This window comes from Zalophus californianus, chromosome 5 (assembly GCF_009762305.2).
Source record: "Zalophus californianus isolate mZalCal1 chromosome 5, mZalCal1.pri.v2, whole genome shotgun sequence".
Taxonomy (NCBI): Eukaryota; Metazoa; Chordata; class Mammalia; order Carnivora; family Otariidae; genus Zalophus; species Zalophus californianus.
In genome coordinates this window covers 31,580,051-31,605,638 of record NC_045599.1, presented here as the reverse complement: position 1 = coordinate 31,605,638, position 25,588 = coordinate 31,580,051, and the positions used below count along the sequence as shown (strand labels likewise).

At 55.5% G+C, this 25,588-nt stretch overlaps 3 protein-coding genes across 7 annotated transcripts; 1 reads left to right on the top strand and 2 right to left on the bottom strand.

Annotated features, from left to right (window-relative positions):
- Positions 1 to 1,395: 1,395 nt before the first annotated feature.
- On the bottom strand, positions 1,396 to 5,241 carry EGR1 (early growth response 1). The gene is made up of 2 exons (XM_027606558.1): positions 4,664 to 5,241; positions 1,396 to 3,958 (listed from the first exon to the last, which is right to left on the bottom strand). The coding sequence occupies exons 1-2, from the start codon at positions 4,962 to 4,964 to the stop codon at positions 2,631 to 2,633; spliced, it is 1,629 nt and encodes a 542-aa protein (XP_027462359.1). The 5' UTR covers positions 4,965 to 5,241; the 3' UTR covers positions 1,396 to 2,630.
- LOC113929575 lies at positions 4,974 to 5,528 on the top strand. Its single transcript, XM_027606559.2, has one exon. It carries the CDS (start codon positions 5,063 to 5,065, stop codon positions 5,390 to 5,392), a length of 330 nt encoding a protein of 109 aa, XP_027462360.1. The 5' UTR covers positions 4,974 to 5,062; the 3' UTR covers positions 5,393 to 5,528.
- Positions 5,529 to 19,215: 13,687 nt separating this feature from the next.
- Positions 19,216 to 25,386, bottom strand: REEP2 (receptor accessory protein 2). Of its 5 annotated transcripts, none has more exons than XM_027605636.2 (8): positions 25,184 to 25,386; positions 23,237 to 23,388; positions 22,879 to 22,955; positions 21,604 to 21,724; positions 21,254 to 21,367; positions 20,768 to 20,915; positions 20,521 to 20,654; positions 19,216 to 20,434 (listed from the first exon to the last, which is right to left on the bottom strand). In XM_027605636.2, exons 3-8 carry the CDS (start codon positions 22,944 to 22,946, stop codon positions 20,366 to 20,368), a joined length of 654 nt encoding a protein of 217 aa, XP_027461437.1. In that variant the 5' UTR covers positions 22,947 to 22,955; positions 23,237 to 23,388; positions 25,184 to 25,386; the 3' UTR covers positions 19,216 to 20,365. The 5 variants fall into 5 exon arrangements, with proteins under 5 accessions (XP_027461437.1, XP_027461432.1, XP_027461433.1 ...); XM_027605631.2 differs by having other exon boundaries at positions 23,237 to 23,309; XM_027605632.2 differs by having other exon boundaries at positions 20,521 to 20,651; positions 23,237 to 23,309.
- Between the last annotated feature and the right edge of the window lie 202 nt (positions 25,387 to 25,588).

The window sequence follows — 25,588 nt, the reverse complement described above, 5'->3', positions numbered from 1 at the left end:
CAAAGAGTCACCAACACCCTCCCTGGCTCACATACAAAGCAAGTCAATTGAGCTGACTCCTACTTACCCTTCCCAACTCAGTTTTTTCACTTTTCCTAAGCTCCTGGGTGGGTTGAGTATCCTTCCCTGTGCTCTCATAGAGTCCCACGCTTGTCCACATTATATAACATAACACCATGTTACAATTTTTGGCTTACATCTCTGTCTCTTAAACCGACAATCTGCATTGTTGTGACCAGCTCAAGGCCTCTCACAGAGTAGACAGATGCTAATAGGCCCCTAAGAATTGCTCCAGCCATGAGTATGCACCATCAGGGAGCTGGGGTCAGGGAACCTAGCACCTCAGGCCTCCTACACAATGGGACAGACTTGGTCTGGAAGGGAAACTTAAATACCAGGCCAGCCTCCTGCCCACTCTGCCCTGTATTCCTGGAAGCTGCCAAGGATCCCAGCTCCAGCTGGCAAGTAATGAGATTTCTTCCTGGAAGGATTCTTGGCTTGAGAACTGGCCCTCACCTCTTCTAGGCTTCTTCGATGCCCTCAGGTTTCTGGGGACATGGAGGATGGGCAGGAGAAGCTGAGTCAGCTCCAGCCTTGTTACTACTTTCCAAAGCCCTGTGGCCACCCTTTATCTCCCCCAAGTGTATATAGCAGGGATTCCCAAGAACATAGCTTTCCCCAACCCTGGGTAGAGAATGCGGGGCAGGGCCAGCCAAACATTTGGGGCCAAGAGAATAGCACTGCCTCCGGGCACTCATGTTCCGCTTCTACCTGTGGCCTTCTTTAGCTTTAATTAACCAAGATAAGGCTGCAGTCCACCAGATTGAGGCCCAGTATCAAAAAGAGACCCACACACAGTTCTCAAAGAATTCACTCCAGGGACACACAGCAGGCACGACTCTGAGTGGAATTTCCCTGTCTTGGGGGTGCCTGGATGGCTCAATCAGTAGAGCATGTGACTCTTGGATCTCCTGGTTGTGAGTTTGAGCCCCATGTTGGGTGCAGAGATTACTTAAAAATAAAATCTTAAAAAAAAAAAAAAAAGAAGGAATTTCTCTGTCTCTGTAAAAGCCCCTCAAAGCCCTCAATAAAGATGGCAAAAGTGGGGGGGCCTGGGTGGCACAGTTGGTTAAGCATCTGACTCTCAGTTTCAGCTTAGGTCCTGATCTCCCATGGTGAGATGGAGCCCCGACTCAAACCCTGCCTCCAACCCCACGTGGAGCCTCCTGTGGGGCTCTGCGAGGAGTCTGCTGAAGACCCTCTTTCCCTGCCCCTCCCATGCTCGCTCTCTCCCTCTCTCAATAAATAAATCTTAAAAAAAAAAAAAAAGAAAAAAAGAGATGGCAAAAAAAGGGCCCCCACCTCCAGCCCAGGAAACACGCACCCAACCGCAGCTATTTTATTTTCCTTTTAATTTTTCTGAAGGATATACACCACATATCCCATGGGCAATAAAGCGCATTCAATGTGTTTATAAGCCAAACAGTCACTTTGTTTAAGCAAACACAAATACGAAGTAAAATAAAACCACAAAATAATGAACTGCATGTTCATAACATACAAAAATCGCCGCCTACTCAGTAGGTAACTACAACATTCCAACTCCTGAATATATTTATAAATTTACATTTTCAGTTAAAAAAATAGACTTTTGAGAGTTCAGATTTTGTTTTAGATTTTGTTTTCTTACATTCTGGAGAACCGAGGCTTAGCTCAGCCCTCTTTCTTATTTTGCTCCCAAAGCCTCCCCCAAATCATCACTCCCTGCCCCCCTTAAGGCTAGAGGTGAGCACATCCCTCATAATTGCACGTGTCAAGCTGTCAGCAAGGCGCATCACACAAAAGGCACCAAGACGTGAAACTTTTTAAACCAAAAGGACGAAAAAAGAACACTTTCAAAAAAAAAAGAAGAAAAACCAAACCATATTTTGTCACATGTGAGAGTACAGTCGGGCAATATTTACAAAAAGGTTAACGGAACATCACTCTGACACATGCTCTGATTAATACCAAGGACTGCTGTTTCAAAAAAAGCTTCAAACTTAATCGTCACAGCATCATCACAAAATAAAGGATCACCGTTGGTTCGCTTGGCTTTTCTTTTTTTTTTTTTCCCCCAAAGTGAGGACCTAACTCCAAATAATACAATAGAATATGCAAATTATCTTCACATCAAGAGTACCCCAAGAAAAACAAAATCCATGGCACAGACACTGTACAAGGGTACAGGGCTGGGCTCTGAGGGGCCCAAACCCCATTTTTGCCAACTTGATTTTCTAGCATTGAAGGGAGCAGGGGGTCAGGCATACGATGGAGATGATACTGAAATGATATATCCAAAATCCATGCAAATCAAGTTCTTTGGATAGAGGTGAAGAACTTGGACATGGCTGTTTCAGGCAGCTGAAGTCAAAGGGAGTAGGAACTGGGGAGGAAGGGCAAGTGGGCAGAAAGGATTGCAGGCCAACAGACCTTCCACGCCGACGCTGGGGCGGAGTGGAGGGGGAGGATTTGGCTCTGAGAACCTCCGTCTCACCTAAGAGGAACCCCTCCTGTGGCCATCTCCTCCTCCGGTCCCTTAAGTCTCTTGTGTTTCTTTTTCTCCCTTTTCCCTTGTCTCCCCTTTCCCTTTAGCAAATTTCAATTGTCCTGGGAGAAAAGGTTGTTGTCATGTCCGAAAGCCCTGTGGAGGCGCTGAAGGAGTTGGTGACAGCCGAAGAAGGGAAGCTGCTGACTTGGGCCGGGAAAGCAGGGGGAACGGAGGAGTATGTGGTGGCCACCGAGGGTGAGGGGAAGCCACTGTGCACAGGGGATGGGTAGGTTGAGGACCCGGGAGAGGAGTAGGAGGTGGGCACAGGTGATGGATACGAGGTGGTGGCTGGGGATGGGTAAGAGGTAGTAACTGGGGACGTGTAGGAGGTAGCCACCTGGGATGGGTAGGAAGAGAGGGAGGTGGCGGCAGAAGAGGCCACAACACCTTTGTCTGCTTTTTTGTCCTTCTGCCTTAAGTGGATCTTGGTATGCCTCTTGCGCTCATCGCTCCTGGCAAACTTTCTCCCACAGATGTCGCAGGCGAAGGGCTTCTCGCCTGTGTGGGTGCGGATGTGGGTGGTGAGATGGTCACTGCGGCTGAAGTTGCGCATGCAGATGCGACACTGGAAGGGCTTCTGGCCGGTATGGATGCGAATGTGGCGGGTGAGCTCATCTGAGCGGGAGAAGCGGCGGTCACAGGACTCCACCGGGCACGCGTAGGGGCGTTCATGAGGGGGCGTCTTGCTGGGCCGGTTGGGGTACTTGCGCATGCGACTGGGTTTGATGAGCTGGGACTGGTAGGTGGTGTTGAGGGCCTTCAAGTCCTGGGAGCCCGACTGAGTGGCAAAGGCCTTGATGGTGGACAATGGAGTGAGGGAAGGCTGCTGGGTTCGGCTCTCCAGGCCTTGGAAGGGCTTCTGGTCTGGGGTGCCCAGGCCCAGGTCCCCCTGCTGTTGCGGAAACAGATAGTCAGGGATCATGGGGACCTGGAAGCCACCCTTAGCAGCAGGGTAGGCGGGAGGCGGGTACTGGAGGGCGGCGCCCGCGGAGCCTGGAAAGGCCTGGCTTTGTGGCTCGGGGAAGATGTCAGCGTTAGGTGTGGGGAACGTCGGTGCCGCTGAGTAAATGGGGCTGCTGTCGTTGGACTGTACCCCGCAGCTCAGGGGTGGGCTCTGAGAGGCGGAGGAGGAGGAGGAGGCTGCCGGCGATGGTGCTGAAGATGAGGTGGCCGGTGGGTTGGTCATGCTCACGAGGCCGCTGACCAGGCTGAAGAGGGGCTCAGGCCACAAGGTGTTGCCACTGTTGGGTGCAGGCTCCAGAGAGAAGCGGCCAGTGTAGGTGATGGGGGGCAGCCGGGTGGTTTGGCTGGGGTAACTTGTCTCCACCAGAACCTTCTCGTTATTCAGAGCGATATCAGGAAAAGACTCTGGCAGGAGAGAGAGAGAAGGGGGAGGCCTGGTTACTGGAGAGCAATCCCTGGAGAACGAGAAGCACCCGAGCTGCCAGGCAAGAGGTCGGGCTGGCTACCATTGACTCCTGAGCTGGTTAATAATTGATAGCAGCAGATTGCAATGTTCCTGGACCGGCTCCAGCGGCAGAGCCCATTTCAACAACAGCTGACGCAAACACGGAGAATCCCCCTCCACTGCAGCTCACAGCGCTCCGCAGCGGCGGCTGCGCCACGGAGGAATTCCCGCCAGCACCCCTTCCGCCGCGTCTAGTGCGCGCCCCCTGCCCCCTGCTGCCAGGACATCCCTGGGCACGGATCACGGCCCTTCCTTGGGGACAGGCTGTTGGCAACGCAAGCCTGTCTGGAGAAAGGGGGGCGCAGCCCTACTCTTCAAAACAAGCCCCCCCCCTCCACCCTCCCACGCAGCCCGAGCTCTCCATCCAAAACAGAAGCTAGCTCCTCTGTGCACCGCTAGGGACGAGGAGGGTGAGGGTGAGGGTGGATGTCCCCAGGTATCCCTCTAACACATGACCCTGAGGAAGGGAAGGGAAACCCCACTTGCATCCCTGAGGTCCAGGAACACTGCTGCTGCGGTGAAGGGGGCGCTGCAAGGCGGTGGGGAAGGACTGGTCGCCAGGATGGTGGCGAAGGGGCTAATCCTCGGCGTAGGCCACCGCTTACCTGCGGTCAGGTGCTCGTAGGGCTGCTCGCCCGCCTCCCCCTGAGGGTTGAAGGCGCCGCTGCTGCTACCGCTGCTGCCGCCCCCTCCACCTCCACCGCCCCCGCTGCTGCTGCTGCTGTTACCGCCGCTGCCCTCCGAGGCCCCGGCGGCACCGAGGAACTGGGGAGCCCCGTTGCTCAGCAGCATCATCTCCTCCAGCTTAGGATAGTTGTCCATGGTGGGCGAGTGAGGAAAGGAGCCGAACGGGTCGGAGATCTGCAGCGGGGACATCAGCTGCATCTCGGCCTTGGTTGCGGCCATCCCGGACGGGCGGGCTGGAGAGCTGGTGCTGGGACGGGTGGGCGCAGCCCGGAGCCGTGGCTGCGGGGGACACACTCTCGGGGGCCTGGCCGGGTCACATGCGGGACGCGGGGGACACTGTGGCGAGAGCTGGTGGGGCCTCCAGGTTCGCCCTCGCCGCCGGCCGGCGTGGACGCGGCGCTGCTACCGAGGCTGGGGCAGGGGCCGGTCCTGCGGCGGCGGCAGCTGGCGGCGACGGTAGCTGGCGGCGGCGGCGGCGGCTCCCCAAGTTCTGCGCGCTGGGATCTCTCGCGGCTCCCCGGATCCGCCTCTATTTGAAGGGTCTGGAACGCCACGGGCCCGCCTCCGTCGTGACGTACATGGCCATATATGGGAAGCAGGAAGCCCTAATATGGCAAGACCGGCCAGGAGGACCCGGAGTGACGTGAAGCCCCCTATCCGAGAGCGGTGGGCACCGCCGTCCCTCACCTCAGCCCCCGCGCCGACTCCTGCACCCTGGGCGCCCAGGCCTCGAGAAAACTTAGGACCCAGGCCTCAGCTGAGGACTCCTGGACCCAGGCTGCTCCGGAGTTCCCAGCGTTGCCCCCGCCTCTTCCCTCCGCCTTCTTCCCTCCTCCCGGAGCCGGAAGCGGCCGGGCCATATCGGGCCGTTCCAAATAAGGCGCTGCCCAAATAAGGGTTGTTCCGGCGGGGGATCCTTCCTGCTCCTTATATGGCGTTTCCGGGTCGTTGCTTGCTGCTCCCTGGCTCCCTCCCTCCTCCCTGGTTCCAAGCCGGGAGCCCGAACGTGCGCAAGAGCTGGGGACGCCCAGGTGGAGGTCTCGGGGCTCGTAGAGCTAGGTGCACCGCGGCTCAGGCGGCTCCCCAGCGGGGACTGGACTGGGGAAGCCCGGGCCCGGGGCGGGGGCGAGGGAGAGTCGGGCCGGGGTTCTGCCACCGTCATCCAGGGCCCTCCCGCCCACCTCTGGGACCGTGGGAGCGGGGCGGGAGCTAAGGGGAGGAGTGACTGGGCTGGCCGGGGCAGAGGCCGCCCAGGAGAGGCGGAGCGTTTGACCCCCCGGGCCTTGACCAATGGCACGGTGCCTTTCCAGGTGTCATCGGGGAAACTGAGGCTAGGAACTACTCGCCAGATGATCCCCGACGTCCCTTTGCGTTGTGGTGGGCCACCTGCTTCTCAACCAGAAGCTGGCGGTCCTTGTGGTGGGAGACTTTCCGACCTTTATCCAGAACAAATGGAGGTGGGGCGGGCAGTGCGACAATCTGAAAAGGGGGCTTTCCTATGGGCTGTCTGGGGACCCCTAGGCTGGCACAGAGAGGACCTGCTTAGCGGCCCGGTGCTGCCCCCTGGAGGTCCCCTCTCCAGCTCGGTTCCCCGGGCCCCGGGCCGAGTGGGCTCTTCCGCCGCCTTCCTGCCCCCCCTCCCTGCTCCTGTGCTGGGCGCGGAGCCAGGCCGGGGGAGCCTTAGACGCAGTGAGCACGAACTGAGCAGGCGCCGCAGCCTGGGCTCTCCCTGCAGTCCCTGGGGAGCCGTCACCGCCGAGGCGCCCAGACTCCGGGCGGTATAACACTCCCCTCTCCGAGCCGGGCTAAGGGCGGCGGAGAGGGGGCGGGGGGAGTAGGCGGGAACGATTTCTGCAGGTCTCCCGGGAGCCGGACTTGACGGGAAAGCCCTCTCGGTCCCATCATCACTCCCCGCATTCAAGTGCGCACCCCAAAGAAAACAGGGATTCCAAGAGGGGAAGGTTCCTGCTCTAGCTCTGAATCGAGGGGAGGTGCTGTTTTTCTGAATTTAAGAAAAAGAAAGCAGAAAGTAGGTGTGTGAAAGGAAGGTGCTGAGGACCCCGGGACAGAAGGGGGCGGGGCTGGGGTCGCTGAACCCAAACAGGTCGGAGTCGGGGGGTTTAAATTGGGGGAGGGGGCATAACTCTGGGGCTTCATCCGTCTGTATCCCTTACACACACACACACACACACACACACACACACACACAAGCACAGACACACACATTTTCTTATAAAAATCTATTTAAGGAATCCGGCAATGAACCCTTGTCTCTTGTACTCTAAGTCTGAGCTCCCCAACCCAAAAGCCTAGGGCGGGGTGGGGGGCCACTCCCACTGCCTACCCGTGTTTTTCATTAGGGGCATGAGTGATGCACCTCTCTGAGGCCTCCTGCCAGTCAGGGTCAGATGGTCTTGTGTCGGAATGCCCATTTTGCCACTCCCTGGGGGGCTATCTTAGCCAGGCTTTTCCTATCTCTCTTCCTTCAACTGTAAAATAGAGCTAATGTTAATGATAACCCACGTGGAGGGATTGTTGTGACAACACTGAAAGTTACAGGGACTGAGTCTCTGAAGTCCCAAAGCACACTGCCTGCCTTGCAATTGCCATTCAATAAACAGTGACTATTGTTATTTTCAGGGGCTTTTGACCCTCAGGGTCACCCACAATTCACCCACCCATCTTCAGCCTCCAAGCAAACTCCAGTCACCCTTTTCTGAAAAATTGTTCAGAGAGGGAGAAACACAGGGGACATTGTCCAGAAGAGCTAATCTGAATCTTTCTTGCTGCAGTAGAACATCATTTCCCAGAGCAGAATTTTTCAACCTTGCTGGTATAACAGAGTCACCTGTGGAATTCTGGAAAAAAAAAAAGAAAAATATTTTAACCCTAGACCAACTGAGTCACAATTTTTCTGAGCTTGTGAGTGCCAGAACTGAGTGGGTTCCTCATCCCAGGATTCTCCTTCTGTCCCTGGGGAGGTGTCCAGACCCCAAGAGCACATCTCCCAACCCCAGCCAGAGCAAACCAATTCCACTACGATTCTAATGTGCAAAATGACCTAAGGTATCTTCAGGTCCTTGCTGAAAGTGGACACTGGAAATCCTTATTGTCTGTATCTTTGGTTTGCATATGCAATAGCAATTCCCCTTTCTTTTCATAATAGATCCTAGTTAGTAATTTCCTTTGGGGAACCAATCCAGTCCATGTGGTTGGAGGAAGATAACCCCATCCCAGATCTAGGAGTTGGGTATGTCACACACACCTAGCCATCCATCTAGGATGCTCCAGTCTCGAGCATTCCATGTCCCTAGCCACAACGATTGAGTCAGGATGGGCACATGACTCAAACCAGGCCAGTGTGAAGCACTTCTGGGATTTTTTCTGCAACTCTTGAAAAAGTTCTCTCTCTGGTGGTACTAAGCCAATGGAATGTAAGCCTGGAGGCTGTCTTGCCATGAGGACTGGAAAGCCTACCTGAAAATGAAGCCAGTGCAGAGGGAAACGGAAGGTATCCACATGCAGAGACTGAGTCCTCGATACAACCTGGGCTTTTTAGTTATGAAGGCCAAGGCATTGCTTTTTGATTTAATAAAATAGGCTCATTTCAGTTTCTGTTACTCACAACCCAGCAGTTTCTCATCAATACACCCATTATCCACAACAACAAAGAATTTTTCTGAAGACTCTATGGGCAAGGCCTGGGAAGGTCTACGGTAGAGGCCCCTGACTCTAAGAGGCTTACAGTTGGGCAGAAGAAAGACTGGATCCCACGTTGCAAGAGAATTAAGAATAGGAAGCAGCCCCGTTAGCCACCAAATGTCAGTTACGCTGAAGAACACAGAAGATAAAAAGAGGGAGAGATTCCAGGGAGTGGAGCAGGGATGACGAAGAGAGTTTGGAGGAGAGAAAACATGCGAAGGACCAAACTCTGTGGTGAGGAAGCGAGGCAGTTGCAGGTCAGGGCTGAGAGTAGGGGGGCCAGGACAATCCTTGTGTGCTCTTTCTGGAAAAAATGGGCAGGAGCAGAGAGGGTTCCAATTAGGAGATAGTAGGAGGTAAGGTTGAGTAAAACATTCATTTTTTTAAAAAAGGGCTTATTTGCCACTTCTTGTATCAGAGGCAGTGCTAAGTCTTGGGGATTTTGCAATGAAGAAGGCAGATGTAGTTTTGCCCTCCTGTAAATTGCCATTCAGTGAGGATAGACCAAATTGCTACTCGGTGGGAGACTTGTGTCCAAGTAAACAGCTACATAAATTAAAAGGATGATTTCTGATTATGGTAAGTATAACATATTGGAAAGGTGAAGGAAGGCATCTCAGAGGAGGTGACATTTATGCAGAGACATGAAGGATGACAGGAAGCCAACTCCGCATAGAGGAGTGTGGCGGGGAGGGCCTTCTAGGCAAAGGGGACAGCTGGGCAAAGGCCTCAGGAGGGAAAAGGCCGTGATCAGTCTAGGCCCTCCGGCTAAGGTGTGGGCTGTGAGATTGGATAAACTGCTTCCCTCCACCCTCATCTCCCTAGTTCTGCCTTCTACAGCTCCTACAGAGGAGGAGGCAGCCTTCTCAGCCCTGCTCTGCCTTCATGGTTGTATGGCCCTGGAAGACAGCTTCCACAGGAACAGTGAGAGGAGCTGGCTCAAAGCCCCTACACACCACCCAGACCGTAGCCCTCTCTGTGACTGGAAAACCAGCAAGAAGAAGGGCCTGAGAGCCTCCTCCCTGGATAGGATTATGCTCGAGGCCTGCCTTCTCAGCGATAGTGCTGGAGGCAAGTCGGTTATGCCCATTCTCCTCTGGTTTTTCTTTTGGCCAAAGGCACATTCCTGTTTGCTGTGACTGGGGGCACTGAAAGGGGAGGAGACAGAAGGAAAAGACCCCCCCCCCCCCCGTGGAACCAAATCTCAGTTGGGGGTTTGAGTACCTAATTTGTGACCAACAACCCTGATGGGACAACCAGCCTGGAGCCTGAAGGAAACACTTTAAGAAAGGTTGGGAGTAAGGAAGACTCAGAACCACTCCTGCACCCTGACTCCTGACTCCTGACCCTGACCCACTCAGAACCACTCCTGCACCCTGCCCCGGGTATCTACAGGACTTGAAGGAGCATTAGGGATGAGTCTGTGACTCACACTTCGCCCCCTGGGTGACTGGTGCCCGAAGCCCTGGGAAAGATGAGAGGGCTCTCAGAGGTTGTGCCCGTCTCAGCTGCCGTCTACACTCTGACTTTCCTTGCAAATAGGAGAGGAATAGAGGGCAGAGTGGAGAGCAGAACGGAGCTTGTCCAGGGCAGCTGAGGCTCCAGGTGAAAGCCAGCGGGAACCATCATGTCTCAGAAACTCAACCCATGGCTGAGCAGGCTTTCCCTCTCAGAGGAAAACAAGCCCCTTTTTCCATTGCCACTTCCTCCTCCCCAGCCCCGGGCTACGTCAGCACCCACATGTGCTGCTCAGATCGTGGTTTGCCACGGCGGTGGCCCAGCTTGGGGCTCAGGAAGTGACTCTCCCTTCAGTTCTATATGGGGTGCCTGTCACTCTTTCCGATAGCTGATGGCCTCTGCCGGAAATATGGAGGGCCTGGCCTTCAATAGGTCTGGGGGCAGCTCTGCTCCCACCCTGTGACGGGTCATGAGGGGTGAGGAGAAACCTGAAGAGGCCAGGTCTGGTGGGGGTGGGTGGGAGAAGGAGGCAGAAGGTGCACTGACAGAAGGGGAGGCTTGAAAGCCTGAAGAAGGACCAGGGGAGATGAAAGAGAAAATCACCCCACAGTGTTGGGGTGTGAAGCCATCTCATGTGCTCCAATTACAGATGGGGGAAATGGGTGCCAGAGGAGAACCCTGAGTCCTAGGACAGGTGGAGAAGCACAATTCTGAGACGGGCCCATGCAGAGTGAGGCCTGAGGCAGAGGGGGCCCCCTGACTCTGAAGAGGGAACCTGGCATGCTCCGATGGGATCCAGGAGCTGCAGGAAGAGACCATGGAGGATTTGGCCAAGGTTGGGGGATCTGCCCAAGAGAGTTGGGGTCTGGGTTGCTGTCCTTGGAGTCTGCCTAAGGGGTCACACATCAGACACAGTTAGGTTGGGCCTGAAGTGGTGAACCAACCCTGAGGCATAATAACTTGGGTAGGTGGCACAGAGCATCTATAAAGGGCAGAGGGAGTGGGTAAACCCTCAGGTGGGGCTCTCCGGCTCCTTTCTGCCCCAGAGTTAATGAGCAGATGCGAGAAGAAGCTGCTGTCCTTGGACATCAGCCCCTTTGTGCTGTGCTGTGTGGCCCCTGTCCCAGGCCCGGGGCTGTCAGGACCCTAGGCTTAGAGGACAATCTGGCCTGTGGTGGCTTCTTTGCTCCCCCACCCCCAGCTGAGTGTTCAGCAAAGCTGGCTGCAGAAATCTCTGGAAGCTTGTCGGGCAGGCAGAGGGAGGGGAGCATTACATAAGAGCCCACTGATGTGCAGGAAGTCTGGAGCAGCCTTTAGATGAGAGAGGCAGCGTTCCCATCCAGCCTAGAAAAGCAGGAATAGCAACGGCCCGTTATTTCTGGCCCTCACCACCGCCCAGCCCAGCTCCGGGGCTGCTCAGCTTCATGGTGGGTGAGCTTGCACTCCGCAGACCTGGTGGGAGGGGGAGGGAAGGAGGAGACAGGCAGCCCCTGGGGTTACCCCACTGTGGCACTGGCCTTACCCCCCCCACCCCAAAACACCAGGATGCAGCAGTCAGTGGTGGGTGCTTGTTTCTTCTGATTTTCCTTAATCTCTAAATGCATTCTCTACCCCCACCCCAACCCCAAGACACATTTACAATGTGACAGGTTCTGTGCTAAACATTGGACAGGCATTTGTCTTCGCAATGCCTTGTGAGGTAGGTACCATTCTCACCCCCATTTCGTGAATGAGGAAGGGGGCTCAGAAAGGGCGGATGACTTGATTAAGGTCAGAGAGCTGGGCCAGTAGGGGAGCCAGGGGTCCAATCCAGATAGTCTGACTTCAGAACCTCCGGCTGAAACCTAGCTCATGGCAAGAACCACAGGTTCTCTGGGGGCCCAGAATGAACTGGGCAAAGCTTTCACCCTCCAAGGGTTCTGGAGTCAAGTGGAATAGGGCAGAGAGACATATGAACAGGTCATTTCAACATTTATCAAACATCTGCTCCTCTAGGCATTAAAGATACAAAAAGAAGTAAAAAGGTGACTCCCCTCTTTTGCAGTTCATGGTCTGGTGGGGGAGACAGACAAATAAACAGGCAATCACAACAGTGTGAAATGTGCTATCGTGGGGAAAGCACAGTGATTGTGGGAGCCCCTCATAGAGCTCCCACCCGCTGAAGTTCTTCGGGGCAGTCAGAGAGCCAACTGGCCATTTTGCAGGAGGCTGGTGGCGGGGTGCTGATGTAAACCAGCCAGGGAACCATGCAGTCAGTCGTCCAGGAGAGAGAGGGAGGTCTGGATGCCTCAGCATGGGGTGTATATCACACACTCCCTTCAGGGGCCTCCCAGTCAAAGGCAGAGAACAAGAACACCAGACACCCAAATTTACTGACAGGCAGCTCAGCCCAAGGGTGCATCCCTGTCCCTTGGTACAGTGTCAATAGGGCAGTCAGAAAGGCTGGATGGAAGGGTCTTGAATCTGTTTTCCTTATTTAACCAGCCCCGTATCTACTCCACCCATATGGGAATTATGTTTAGGGCAAAGTTAAAATGAGTGACAGAAGAGGAAGCTGGAATACAGAACCAGGAAGAAGAGCTTCCCTCTGGATTATCATACTGATAAGAAGAGATAAGAGGTAGGAAGAATGAGCTCCTATCCTTAGGAACGGGGTCACCTGGGTGGTTTCAGCTCAGGTCGTGATCTCAGGCTAGTGAGATCGAGCCCCCTGTCGAGCTCACTCAGCGGGGAGTCAGCTTGAACATTCTCTCCCTCTGATCTACCCGCCCCCCATCTCTCTCTCTCTCAAATAAATAAATAAATAAATAAATAAATAAATCTTTATTCTTAGGAATGTCCCAGAGGGGTGTTCCTTGTACACCAGGCAGAAGCAGCACTTCTGGTCCTGGTAGCAAAGGAAGGGATCTTTGGAACTTCTAGGACTCGATTTCCCTCTGGTCGAGCCTCAGAGAGAGCCATCGTGGCAGAATGACCGAGTCTTCAAGCTGATATTGGGCTCACAGTCTTTTTTAAAAAAAAAATTGTGATGAAATATACATACCATAATATTTACCATTTTAACCATTTTTTTAACCTTTCTTTTCTTTTTTTTTTTTTTTAAGTACGCTTTATGCCCAACATGGGGCTTGAACTGAGGACCTGGAGAACAAGAGGCACATACTGTACTGACAAGGCAGCCAGGCACCCTACCATTTTAATCATTTTAAGTATACAATTCAGTGGCATTTAAGTATATACACAATGTTGTGCAACCATCACCACCATCCGTTCAGCAGAACTTTTTCATCATCCCAAACAGATTCTTGGTACCCATGAAACAAGGATCCTCCATCCTGCCCCCCTCGCACCCGCCCCTAGTAACCTCTAGTATAGTTTCTGTCTCGATGAATTTGTCTATTCTAGGCACCTCATGTAAGTGGAATCATAATATTTGTCCTTTTTTGACTGCCTTATCACTTAGCGTAATGTTTTCAAGGTTCATCCATGTTGTAGCATGTGTCAGAATTTCATTCCTTCCTGAGGCTGAATAATATTCCATGGTATGGATACACCACATTCTGTTCATCCTTTCATCTGTTGATGGACACCTGGACTGTTTCCACCTTTTGACTACTGTGACTGATGCTGCTATGAATATTAGTGGGCAAGTATCTGCGGACTCTGTTTTGTTTTGTTTTTTTTAAAGACCTCTTTTTTATTTTTATTTTATTTATTTGTCAGAGAGAGAGAGAGAGAGAGAGAGAACAAGCAGGGGGAGTGGCAGGCAGAAGGAGAAGCAGGCTTCCCACTGAGCAAGGAGCCTGACGCAGGACTTGATCCTAGGACCCTGGGATCATGACTTGAGCCGAAGGCAGACGCTTAACTGACTGAGCCACCCAGGCGTCCAAGGACTCTTTTTTTTTTTTTTAAGATTTTATTTATTTGAGAGAGAGAGAATGAGAGATAGAGAGCACGAGAGGGAAGAGGGTCAGAGGGAGAAGCAGACTCCCTGCTGAGCAGGGAGCCCCATGCGGGACTCGATTCCGGGACTCCAGGATCATGACCTGAGCCGAAGGCAGTCGCTTAACCAACTGAGCCACCCAGGCGCCCCAAGGACTCTTTTTATTCATCATCCATCAGCTATTGCAAGAGGGATTAAAGTTAGATTTAAGAAGGACTTCCCGATTCTGTACTACCAGTGACCAAAGCAGCAGCATCTCCCTCTTTTCACGGTTTTAATAACCACAGTCTCCTCCACCTCCCCTAATCCCAGCCCTAGACTGGGTAATGCCCCGAATGGCTGCGCTTGTATGGGAGAGAGGCTTAATAGGGGTCATTCTGGGGTCATAGCTATGGATGGTTTATTTTTAGGAGCTGGGTGGTGAGGGTTTCATTGTCTTCCCTTGGGCTCTGGCTATGTTTGCCACCACCACCCCCACCCCACACCCAGCTTTCTCCTTTCCCTGGCAAATCCAGGCTGTCTCCCTTTTTCTCTCCCAGGCTAAATTGGGAGTGTGAAGCTGTTCTTCTTCCCAATTTAGCTTTTGAATTAAAGTGAGAACTGAATGTGGCTGGAATGCTGACTCCCGTCTGTGTGTGTATGAGAAAGGAAAGCAAGTGAGCATGAGCGCATGCGAGGTGAGGGGATCAGAGCAAGGGCGGCTCCTCAGGGCTGCCGCTGTTCAGGGCAGACACCCATCCTCAGGTGCAGGTGAACAGCTCCGCAGAGAGACACCGAGGCTTGAAGGCTGGTGCTTTCTCAGGAGTGGAAGAATGCTACAGGGACATCCTTCGAACATTCCACAGAAATATGCCAAGGGCTTATTGTGTGCTAGATGCTGGGGAAATAGTGGTGAACCAGGTAGACGCGTCACCTGTGCTCTGGCTTTCAGTCTGGTGGGGAGCTAAGCAATGACCAAATGGGGAAAGGTGTCGGGAGGAAGAGCGGGGTGCCACAGGGACCCGGATGGGATGCGGTGGGGTGGGGACGTGGCATCTAAGCCGAGGCTTGACGTGCATGCAGGAGCTGATCGAGTGGAGCAGAGCAAGAGGGCCTGGGCAGAAGGCACCATGCACAGAGACGAGTGTGCCTGGCTTCTGCCGAGGGGGGCGCTGCCACCGCATGAGTTGGGCTCAAGAGGGCTCAAGAGTTTCCACCTTCTCCTCTTCTCTCCTCCCTGTCTTCCAGGGAGAACAAAACCAGATAGCAGTGACTTGGGCCAGAGAAGCCTGGGAGCATGTGCGTCCCTGCTGCTCATGGCTCTAAACAGTCAACCTGGGAAACAGGGAACGTGCAGGTCTCCTTCTGAGTCGCCACTCAGGTCCAAGATGGACGTGGAACAGAGGAAATGGGATCTCTTTGTCTTGAGGCAAAAGTATCAAGAAGGGTCTCTGTTTGGTTTAGCTTACCAGATTCTTCCCAGGTTGGAGGTTGCTGGCTGAGTCTCTGGGGGACTTGCCCTCTTCCTACTTGATGGGAATGAGTCATGATTCTGGCTGAGATGGGAACAGGTTGAAATCTTGGCAAAGACAGACCCTCTGTTGGCAGAGACGGGAGAGAGCTCTTGGGGGCCATGCATTTCTCTGTCACCTCTCGAGTTCCCCAATGACAGGCACAGCTAAGGGATGCTAGTGTAAAACTTGCCATCAATATTTCAAGCAAACAGCATTATTTATTGATCACTCACCTGGCTGGGACAAAAGGAGAGGGTAATTCATTAGGGAAGCAGGGTTGGTGGGGTCATTTTGGGAAAGAGGTCAGGGAAATGTAGGTCACTAAGGAGCCCCCACCTTGGCTCTTGCAAAAGTACCTTGGGATCGCAGCATTTGGAAATTAGGGTCTTTTTTCTCCTTTTTTAATCCTATAGTGCCCCAGATGAAATTAAGGGAAGGGGCAGGAAACAGGAAAACCTGGGGCAGGCCGGGGACTGCCACTGTGGCCATCAGGGAAATCATATCCAGAGACTTCCTGCGGCCAAGCGAGCTTCCCTCCCTCTGGGCCTAGCCCGCCCCTCCTAGGTTCCCTACCCCTTGCTACCTCTTGGGTCCCTCTCCTCACCTGACCTTGAAATTAGCTCCAGCAGCCCCTCTAGATGTCATTTCGGAAACCTATGTTGGGTTCCTGGGGCTGTAGGGCCCTTCCAGAGTCAGCTTGGCAACTCCCTTGATCCCAGGAGGGTGCCTGATCCTCACCCAAGGGGAGTAGCTCCCCTTTGGGTCTGACCATCCCCTGGGGAGTGTGCAGGGGGTGGGCACACAGGCTGGATTTAGGAAGTGATGGCTTGAGAATCCATACCTGCTTCATGCACCTGCAAGGATTTTTTTAAATATATATATATTTTAAGATTTTATTTATTTATTTGATTTATTTGTCAGAGAGAGAGAGAGAGAGAAAGCACAAGCAGGGGGGGCGGCAGGCAGAGGGAGAAGCAGGCTCCCCGCTGAGCAAGGAGCCGGACGCGGGACTTGATCCCAGGACCCTGGGATCATGACTTAAGCCGAAGGCAGATGCTTAACCGACTGAGCCACCCAGGCATCCCTGCAAGGATGTTTTTTTCATGAACCTCCAACTCCAGGGAGTGGGGGCATGAGGCACCTTAGGCGGACTGACTGCATGAAGATTCTCCCCTGCAGGGATGGGAATCCCACAGAGGGTCGCCTGCGCCACCTAGTGGACTTTTCGCTCCTTGCAGGCATCCTTCCGACCCTTCCGGGCCTCCAGCCTAGATAGGGTACAAGTTCTCAGGCAGAATCCAAATGGCTCTAATACTTGAGGTGCCCTCCTCCACCAAGAAGCCCTGACTCAGCGCAGAGAGGAAAAAACTAGAGAAATCTGGGAGGGAAATGACCACGAACTGGCTGAAATTTAAGGCAGTGAGGAAGCCAGCTGTGGCTCTAGCCTGCCTCTCCCTACTACTGTCTCTCCCTATTCTCATGGAAGCCACTGATATGGGGACCATGATCCAGAGCCCTCAGAAACCCTCCCTCCCGTGCTAGCCCTTTTTCCTCCAGGCTGAGCAAGACTGGCCTCAGCTCTGCTGATCAAGGAAGAGCTGGTACAGGCTGGAGCTGCTGGCTTCCCTCTGACGTCACAGCCTGGAAATCCCATTTTAAGCAGGTTCTCAGGGTGTGGGACACACACAAGAAAGGGAGGGGGAGCCAGCTGCAGTAGCTCCAGCCCTGAGGACATTCTATCCAGGGACCTCAAGTGTCCCCAAGATGGCTTGAGCATGGGGCACAGGGCTAGACCTCAGCTCCCACTCAAAAGCTAATATCCCTTGATGCCCACTGGGGACCCAGGCAGTGATCAAGCATCCTCCACGTTAGCTCTAGCCTCTGTTTGGACATCTCTTCCCCACTGCCCTGGTCTAGAGGTCTACTGAGGCAGATGGGAGACGGCAGGTGGTCCCAAGGAATGAGATAGAGCAAGATGTCACCTAGCCCCAAATGTGTCCCACCAGCCCCTCCCAGGAGGCTTGCCCTCCATCTCGTTGTCACCCTCCACCTCTCCTCTCCTCCCCTGCACCACAGGGGCCAGGCCCTGAGCCGAGTTCTAGGAGACTGACTCAATGTTTCCATGGCAACGGACCAGGGAGCTTGGAAATCTGAGCATGTTCCTGTTGACACAGAGAAACCCAGATGTGCATGGAGAGCCTGGCATGGGGAAACTGGCAGTGACCTCCTTAGCCACCGGTCCCTGCGGGGGGGTGTATCTGCATGCGTGTGCATGCACGCGAGCAGGTGTGTTATGCAGCAAATGGGATTTAGGTTAGAGAGGGCCTAACCTGGTTTCCTGACCATATGGTAGCTGCTAGCATGAGACTGCAACATCTTGCTCTCTGGAGATCTTTCTCGAACGAGGGAGTCTCTCCCCTGAATTCTACCCTGACACATCCTCCCCTTTCGGAGAGAGAAAGGGACCAGTTTGCTCAGAGGCCAGTGGTGAAAGGAATGACCTTCCGAGGTCTGTCGCCCGGGGGATTTCAGGGAAGATGAAAAGGACGTTTCTCGCTTCGCCTCCACCGCGACCACAGCTCAAGTTCTTGGCCAGTTGGGCGCAAGTGTGGTAGGAGGACATACCTCTGTGATGCCAGGGAAGGGACAGGGAAGTCTGCAGACTTTCTGCAGACCTGGGGCCGGCCCGCACACACCCGGTGCCCCAGCCCATGCTCCGCCTCCTCCATTTCTCTTCCACAAGGCTGTGCTGTTTCTCCTCTCCCTTCATCCTTCCTCCTCCTTGCCTCACCTCACCCCCCCCACCTTTGCCTTTGTTTTTCTCTTCCCATTCGGCCTCCGCCCCTCTGCCATCCTTTCCCTTCCCCTGCGCACTGCCTTGCAGGTCTCATTCCTAGCTGCTTGTGCCCCTTGGCCCCCAGTGGCCTTGACTCTACCTCCCAAGGACTCAGACCCCATCCGCAGCAACCTCCCTCCCTCTCTCCTCCAACGCAGCCCAACAGCCCCGGGGCTCAAGCCCTCCCTCCCGGCGCCACAGGGACTGCCTCTGTGGCCCCAGCCTTTGGCCCTTCTGTCCCCAGGGTCAGACATGCACCATGAGGCTGGTTCCCCATCACCACCTCTTCCCTCAGCCTACCCGTCTCCTCCTTTCAGAGTCTCTGGCTCACAGCTCCCCTCCAACATTCTTTGGCCTTTCTAGACACTGTGGCCATCCAATCTCCCTGCCCCGCCCAGCCGCCTCCAAATCCTACCTTCTCTTCCCTGGGAACCTCGTGGGGGTCTTTGTCGTTAGAGCTTACACGGGCACTTTCTATCAGGTATCAGAAGGTCCACTGGGGGAAGAGGTCTCTGGGCAGGGTTCTGAGGGACAAGACCCCCTTGAGGTTGGGGCCCCTAGCCCTTAAGTCCTGGTCTCTCCTCTCCTGGCTGTATCTTTTTTTTTTTTTTAAGATTTATTTATTTATTTGAGAGAGGGAGAGCACGCGTGCAAGCAAAGGGAGTAGGAGCGGCAGAGGAGACAGAGAGAGAATCCTGAAGCCGACTCTCCGCTGAGCATGGCTTGCTCCCAGGGTCCTGAGATTAGGGCCTGAGCCGAAATCAAGAGTTGGCTGCTTCACCGCCGCTTCACCGATGGAGCCCCCCGGGCGCCCCTCCCCCCCCCCCCCCGCTGTATCTTGAACCTCCAAACCATTTTCCCAGACTGAACCAGCTGAAGCCCATCTCGAATCTTGGAGATCAGAACTCCTGGGGCGTGCAGTCCAACCTCTTCCCCTCTCCCTCCCACAGCTGGGCCCTGCTTTTCACTTGAGGTCCTTCTCACATGTGGCCAGGGGGGCCAAGAACAAAGCACAGAGGCTGAAACACATGAGGCGCCAGAATTTGGTTTATTGGCTCATCCGGTGCCAAAGGTCCAACGGGCACCCTCTTTCCACAGAATTGGGAGCCCTTGGGCTCCTAAATTTCTTTTCTTCTTCACACACTCCTCCTGGCCCTGACTGAAGCCATGGCAGAAGCTGGGGTAGAGTGTGGGGCAAAGCCTGGGCTCATAAGAGCCTGCTCACATGGGGCCCAGTTTGCTTGGCACAGGAAGAAGGCTCTGGGGGAAAGGAAGATGAGCCCCCAGGTGAGGAGGAAAGGAGCTGGCTCAGCAGGGGCCTCTGCAGTGGGCCCTGGGGGGTGGAGGAGCCCAGCACAGGGGCAGCGCAGGAATGGGAGGAGGCTGAAGGGTATCAAGGGCAGAGGAGGAGGTAAGAGGTCCTCAGAATCCCATCCTCTCAGGGCCGGCTGGCGTCCTCTGAGGGTCTGAGGGTAGGAAGGAGGGCTGAAAGCAGGGAAGGGCCAGCCGGGGCTTGCGGTGGGGGGGGTGGTCGCTGCTGCCAGGAAAGTCCTTTACCCCAAATCCCCCCCACCCTAGACCCAGAAATACACACGCACACGCGCGCGCGCGCACACACACACACACCCCTAGAGCCCCACTTCTTTTTAGCGGGACATGTAGCACACAGCCCTACCCAATGCCCCCAGCTGCAGCTCTGGCCTGGCCATCCTGGTCCTTTAAACGCACATTAAGGCCCTGCCCTCCATTCACAGGTGTGGCCTGGAGCCCTTGGCCAGGTTCTGTGAAGCCTTCCCCACTCTCTCCCAGGTGCCTTCGGGCCCATCTCTGGTCATTCTGGACTGTGACTGCCCCCACACCGCACCCCAGACAGAGCAGTGGGGGCATGTGAGGATGGCCATGGTCTTCAGCAAGGCACTGGGTGGGTGGGGGCAGGACTGGAGCAGGGAGAATAGCAAATTGGGCTCTAAGGAGCCCCCACCTCCTTGGGTGGCTCAGTCCTCAGCAACTCCTCCAGCCTCTACCCTCCACCCCCACAGCAGGGCCTCCTTCCTCTTTTCCAAGACCTTCCAGAGGAGTGGTCACTGGGCAGGCAGCCATTGGAGGGGTCCTGGGGCCTGAGACACTTGGGCTACTGGCACAGTGTGGACCAGGGGCTCTGCAGCCTGGAGGGGGCGGGGTCAGGACCTCAAGCCAAGTCACCCCCGCCAGAGGTCTTCTTCTTGGGCCGGGTCTTCAGTGTCTTGGAAGCCAGTGGCTGTAGGAAGGAGGGAGGAAGTCAGAGGGCTCAGCCGAGGCTCACATCCCCTCCCCCTGTCCCCAAGCTCTGGCCTGGGCTCTTACCTCAGTTTTGGGCACTTTTTTGACCGGTTTGACCCGCTTAGGGGCCTTGTCTCCCATATCGTCTTCAGAGGTTTCTGTCCGGGGATCTGCCTGGTTCATGCTAGACCTTAAACTCAGGGCAGGATCATCTCCTGCTTTGGGGGAGCAAAGGAGAACAGAGGTCTGGTGGTTCTCCCACCTGGCCTCCATGTCCTCATGGTACGCATCCCCTGACCTCCCTGTGCCCAGCCCAGGGCCCTGCCTGTACCTAAGTCCTCAATGGTGTCCAGGAGGCTGCCGGGGCTGGGGCGGAGCCGGCTGTCAGGCCCCTGCAGGGGCAGTGCATCCTCGTCCCGGATCAGGGTCAGGTCCTGCATGCTGAAGCTCCGCAGCTTCTCTGAGAGCACCCCCTGGCCCTAGGGTCACCACCACGCACCGGGAGAACCGGAGGAAGGGGCGGGGTGGAGATAGAGGTCACCAGGGAGCACGCGCAGCTTTCCCCACATTGTCCTCACCCCATCCCACAGCAGCACTGACAGGCTGGGGCCGCACCTGCCGTTTCCACAGATGAGGACACTGGCCCGGAGAGGGAATCACATAGCCGGGGGCTGGTAGAGCCAGGCCTGCACCCCTGAGTTGCACAAGCCCCAAACCATCACAGCCCCAAGGACAGGGTAGACGCAAAGGGGCTTGGCCAGGGGCATGAAACGAGCAAGGTGGGGTCCTGGGAGCCCGGGTCTGCCCCCCATCTCACCTTGGCAGCAGCTGTGACCGCGGCATTGGCGGCCAGGTTCAGGCCCCTCTTGCCCACCCTCATCATGGTCTCATAGCTCTTGTCTCGGGCCTGTGTGATGTACTCGTCGATCTCCTGAGGGGTTGGAGGGGAAGGAGCAGGAGGTGAGGGGTAGGCCCCACTGGCCAGGCCCTGCCCTGCCCTTGTTCACACCTGGGCAAAGGCACGGCCTGCTCCAGGAGGCCAGGGCCCTGCCAGATCTCTTCAGGTTCTGGGCACCCACAGGGAGAGCCAGGAATGCACACGGCTGCAGGCGCTGGGCTGCCTCGGCCTGGGGCAGGGAAGGAAGTCAGCCGAGAGTGGGGGCAAACCTTCTCCTTGTTGGACAGTGTCGGGTGCACGAACTTGCGGTAGAGCACGCTGGAGCCCTTGGTGTAAGGGGACAGAAGCCATATCACAAAGGCGATCTTGAGCTCAAAGTAGAAGGGGAACCTGTTGGTGGGACAGAGGCGAGTGGCAGAGCCTGGGATAGGGAGTCAGGGGGTGAGCTGACCCCCTGCAAGACCCGAGCTGGCCCCCACCCCTTAGTGCACTGGGGTCCCCACGGGGCTCGGGCGACCGGGCATTTCTCATCTGCAGGCGAATGGGAGGCTCGGTGGGAGCCTTGAGACTGCAAGTGCGACGGGTGAGAAGTGCCCCCAGCAGGAGTCCCCCTCGGCAGTGGCTCTCCGCACACTTCATTCTTGGAGTTCCAGGCCTCTTACTCTGACAGAAGATTCCTACTCCTCTGTCCTGGGTCCACTCCTGGGTCCTCACCCCCTTCTCTTCGCGCCCTCCCCCCATGAGGAAGACTCCCATCCCTTGCTGTCATGACATGCCTCTTGCTTTTAAGCATTGCTCTCCATTCCCCCGCTCCTTCTCCTCAGGCCACAGACTCCTTCACATCTCCTACTTCCTCACAAAGCTTTTTCCTTTGTTTGTGTCGAGAAGCATCTATGCTCGCTGTCCTCAATTTCTAACCCATTATTCTTTCCTAATCTGACCCCACTCAACTTCTACTACAACTGTTTTTCTCAAAGGCCACTGGCCCTTACAATCTACAAAGGCAATCATCTTTTGTCCTCTACTTCTCCATAAAACTGTCCTCTCTTCGTCCTACGATGTTCTATGTTGTGTTACTCCTCTCTTCCAAGAGGCGTGTGCTCACCCGATAAACATTTTTTGAGCTCCTGCTGTAAATATACATATAGCAATTAAGACATTCTCTGTCCTCCAAGTGCTCGTAACATTGTCTAGTAGTGCTTCGAAATACCAGCCTCGAAAGTTTGTAAGATTGAATCCTATTTTACCAACAGGGAAACTGAGACCTACAAAGCTGTAACCTGCCCAAGGTCACACAGCAAGTCTGGCAGAAGCAGGCTGCCTGAATTCTATGGTGGTGCTTTGGCTGCCACCAGAAAGAAAGGTGGGGGCTATGTCTCTCGTTCTACTGATCAAGTCAGGCCTGTGTGGAGAAGGGTGGACATTCAGGACCCCATGGAACTGTGGGGAGACTCCACACCAGCTCTCAATCTTTGGTTTGGCTGGTGGGGTAGAGAGTCTAAACCCTGGGCCCTGGGGTGCAGGGTAAGGATGCTGGACCTCACCAGGAAAGCACGATATCCGTGAGTGTCTCAGCTGTAGTGAAGAAAGCAAAGACGATCCAGTACATCATCCATTTCACCTGAAGGCACAGAGGGCAAGTGTTAGCTGGGGCCTCAGGGGAACACCCAGGAGCCTGTGTCCACTTGCCAGCTATGGTGAGGAAGGGACACTCAGGATCTCAACTTTGTCTGTGGATCCCACCGGGGCTGGGGGAAAGGAACACAAAGGAACCTTCTGGAAGCAGGGTCTCATTAGTGCTGAGGCATCGGTACAAAGTCACTCCTGTCTGTAACGTGACCCACGGTCCTCCCCTATCTCTGCCATGTGGGTTGGGTGGGAGATGAAGTGTCACAAACTCACATATTCCTTCACGTTTTTTGTCTTCACGGCCTTGTAGGAAGAATAGGCTGGGTACAAGGTGCCAAAGATGAGCCTAGGGAGGCAGGCAGGGTTACTGGTCCCCTCGGCCAAGAGCAGTGGCCTCTCCCTCCCAGCTCTGCATCAGTCAGTCCCTGGGTAGGTAAGGGAAGGACAGAACTCCAGAGTGCCACATCAGCTGGACTGATGAACTCAGATCAGTGGTTATGGTCAAAGTAGTTCAGCCTCGGAATACACAAGCACGGAGGCCCCCAGATGGTAAGGGTGATGCCTTTTCCCCTTTATCGTTCCGGTTTTCTCCAGGCCCTTAGGTGAAGAAAGACCCAGAGGCCAGAGGGTCCAATGTGGTCTCTTTAGCCATGATCGTTGGTTATGCATAAACATATCATGGGGAGCGGGAGGGGTCTGGTCACCGCCACAGGTGGTCTTCCTTCTATGGATACAGTGCTCATTCATACCCATCTGCCCCTAACCTCTACTTCCCTGTCTCAGAGCCGGGCTGGGTAGGGCCAGGCCTGTAAGGGAATGTGACACCGTCTAACAGGGCACTCTATGTGGCAGTCAGAGGCACCGCTGTGGCCCTGGGGACCTGGGGACCAGAGGGCACAGGGGCAGGAGGCCCTAGAAGGGCAAAAAGGTTTATTATCTCATGTAAGCAGCCTTGGGACCAAGCTCAGTGGCGGGGGGAGGGCGCTGGGCTTGAGGCCCTGGCTGGAGTCCAACCTGGTAGTGATCCCATTAGAGACCACATACAGGACACAGGTGAGTGAATAAGAGGAATGATGCCCCCAGGGAACTCATCCAGGTAAGAGAGAACAGCCACCCTGAAGGCCACCGGGAGGTATGAGGCCCCAGGATTCCCTGGATGGGATGGGGGAGGAAGAAGGGAGACCCTCGTGGGTCTAGAGGGAGCCAGAACACAAGCACGTAACAGCACTGAAGGGAAGAAGGCAAGAGGGAGGGAATCCTGGTGTGTCAGCCCCCCCACAGTGATGGCTGAGGGGCAGGGTCCCAGCCGGGGCAGGGGTTGGCTGAGGCCCATGCAGAGCCGCTGCCGGGCCCAGCTCCTTGACAGTGTGTGGGTATTGCCTGTGCTCACAGGGACCTGCCTCACAGAGGCAGGATACTTCCCAACTGACCTGTGGAGATGGGGTGGGAGGGTGGAATCCTCAAGGACAAAGTGTGGGGTGTGGGAGCAGGCTTCCCTCCTGGGGCCGGGGTGGGGGGGCATAGCTCCACAATGCGGCTGGCAGCCTGGAATGAAGGCCACCTAACGGTGTCCCCTCTGTGGCTTTTCACAAATCCAGGCTGAACACACACGTCCTCTCCCTGTTACCTCCCACACTTTGTCTTCCAAGCATCTCTGCTTCCCAGTACCCAGATGTCCACCCCGGGGGAGGGGGCCTCCAGAGAATGTGCCCTCAACTCCGGTGTCCTGAGAGTGGAAGAGGAAGGCAGCCAAGGCTGCTAGCTATGGCCCTAAGCTATGGAATGACGAGGCCCTGCCTCGCTCTCCACTCTTCCATTAGCCCTATCCTCGAAGGGAGATGAGGGCCCAGGTCTGAGTTGCCCCTCCACCGGGGATCTGCTGGGTGGGGGAGGGGACATGCCATCTCCCCTCATAAATCAGGCCATGCTGCCCAGCCCTAGGGTGAAGGAGGGCGAAGGAAGGCGAAGGAACAGGAAAATCAAAAATAAAAGGTGTGAGAAGCCGGCCGTGCTATGGCTCTTCTAATATTCCCCCCTCCGGTCCTGGGTCCTACACCCCATGTCTTGTCTCCGGGGACCCCAAATAGGGACGATGTGCCTTTAGTTGACTCTGTTGTACGAGGCCCCGGAGCGGTCCATCCAGGGCTTCAGCACCCCTCACCCCCCATCTATTCCCCATCCCCCTCCCAGCCGGCCGCGCCCCGCCACCGCCGCACTCACACCACCAGGCGAGAGATGATCCAGGACACCATGGCGGGGCCGGGCGGGGCGCGGGGCGGGGAGGACCCGGCCCGCGGCCGAGGATGCAGGTGCCGGAGGTCGAGCGCCCGCGGCGGCAGCAGGAGCTGCAGAAGCAGCAGCAGCCGCAGCAGCAGCCGCAGCAGCAGCCGCCGCGGGGGCCGCGGAGCGCCGAGCAGCCGCGGTTAAAGGGGAGGTTCCTGCCGCAGCGGCGGGCCGTGGGCGGCGGCGGCGGCTCTTAAAGGGGAGGCCCCGGCGGCGGCGGCGGCGGCGGCGGCGGCGACGGCGCGCCCCCCTGCACCTGCTATCACCGGGCATGCGCCTTTGACCCTCAGCGCTCTGCCCTCCTCTAATCGCTTGTTCCTCTTTCTTGGATTCCAAGCCCTG

What these genes read in the sequence shown, in the direction of transcription:
- REEP2 (XM_027605631.2), bottom strand. Translation starts at nt 25,215, where the DNA reads ATGGTGTCCTGGATCATCTCTCGCCTGGTGGT. An exon ending in CAAAAAACGTGAAGGAATAT is followed by an intron (nt 22,956 to 23,236) that starts GTGAGTTTGTGA and finishes CTGTGCCTTCAG; the next exon opens with GTGAAATGGATGATGTACTG. An exon ending in ACGGATATCGTGCTTTCCTG is followed by an intron (nt 21,725 to 22,878) that starts GTGAGGTCCAGC and finishes TCCCACCAACAG; the next exon opens with GTTCCCCTTCTACTTTGAGC.
- EGR1 (XM_027606558.1), bottom strand. Translation starts at nt 4,964, where the DNA reads ATGGCCGCAACCAAGGCCGAGATGCAGCTGATGTCCCCGCTGCAGATC. An exon ending in CTACGAGCACCTGACCGCAG is followed by an intron (nt 3,959 to 4,663) that starts GTAAGCGGTGGC and finishes CTCTCCTGCCAG; the next exon opens with AGTCTTTTCCTGATATCGCT.
- LOC113929575 (XM_027606559.2), top strand. Translation starts at nt 5,063, where the DNA reads ATGCGGGACGCGGGGGACACTGTGGCGAGAGCTGGTGGGGCCTCCAGG.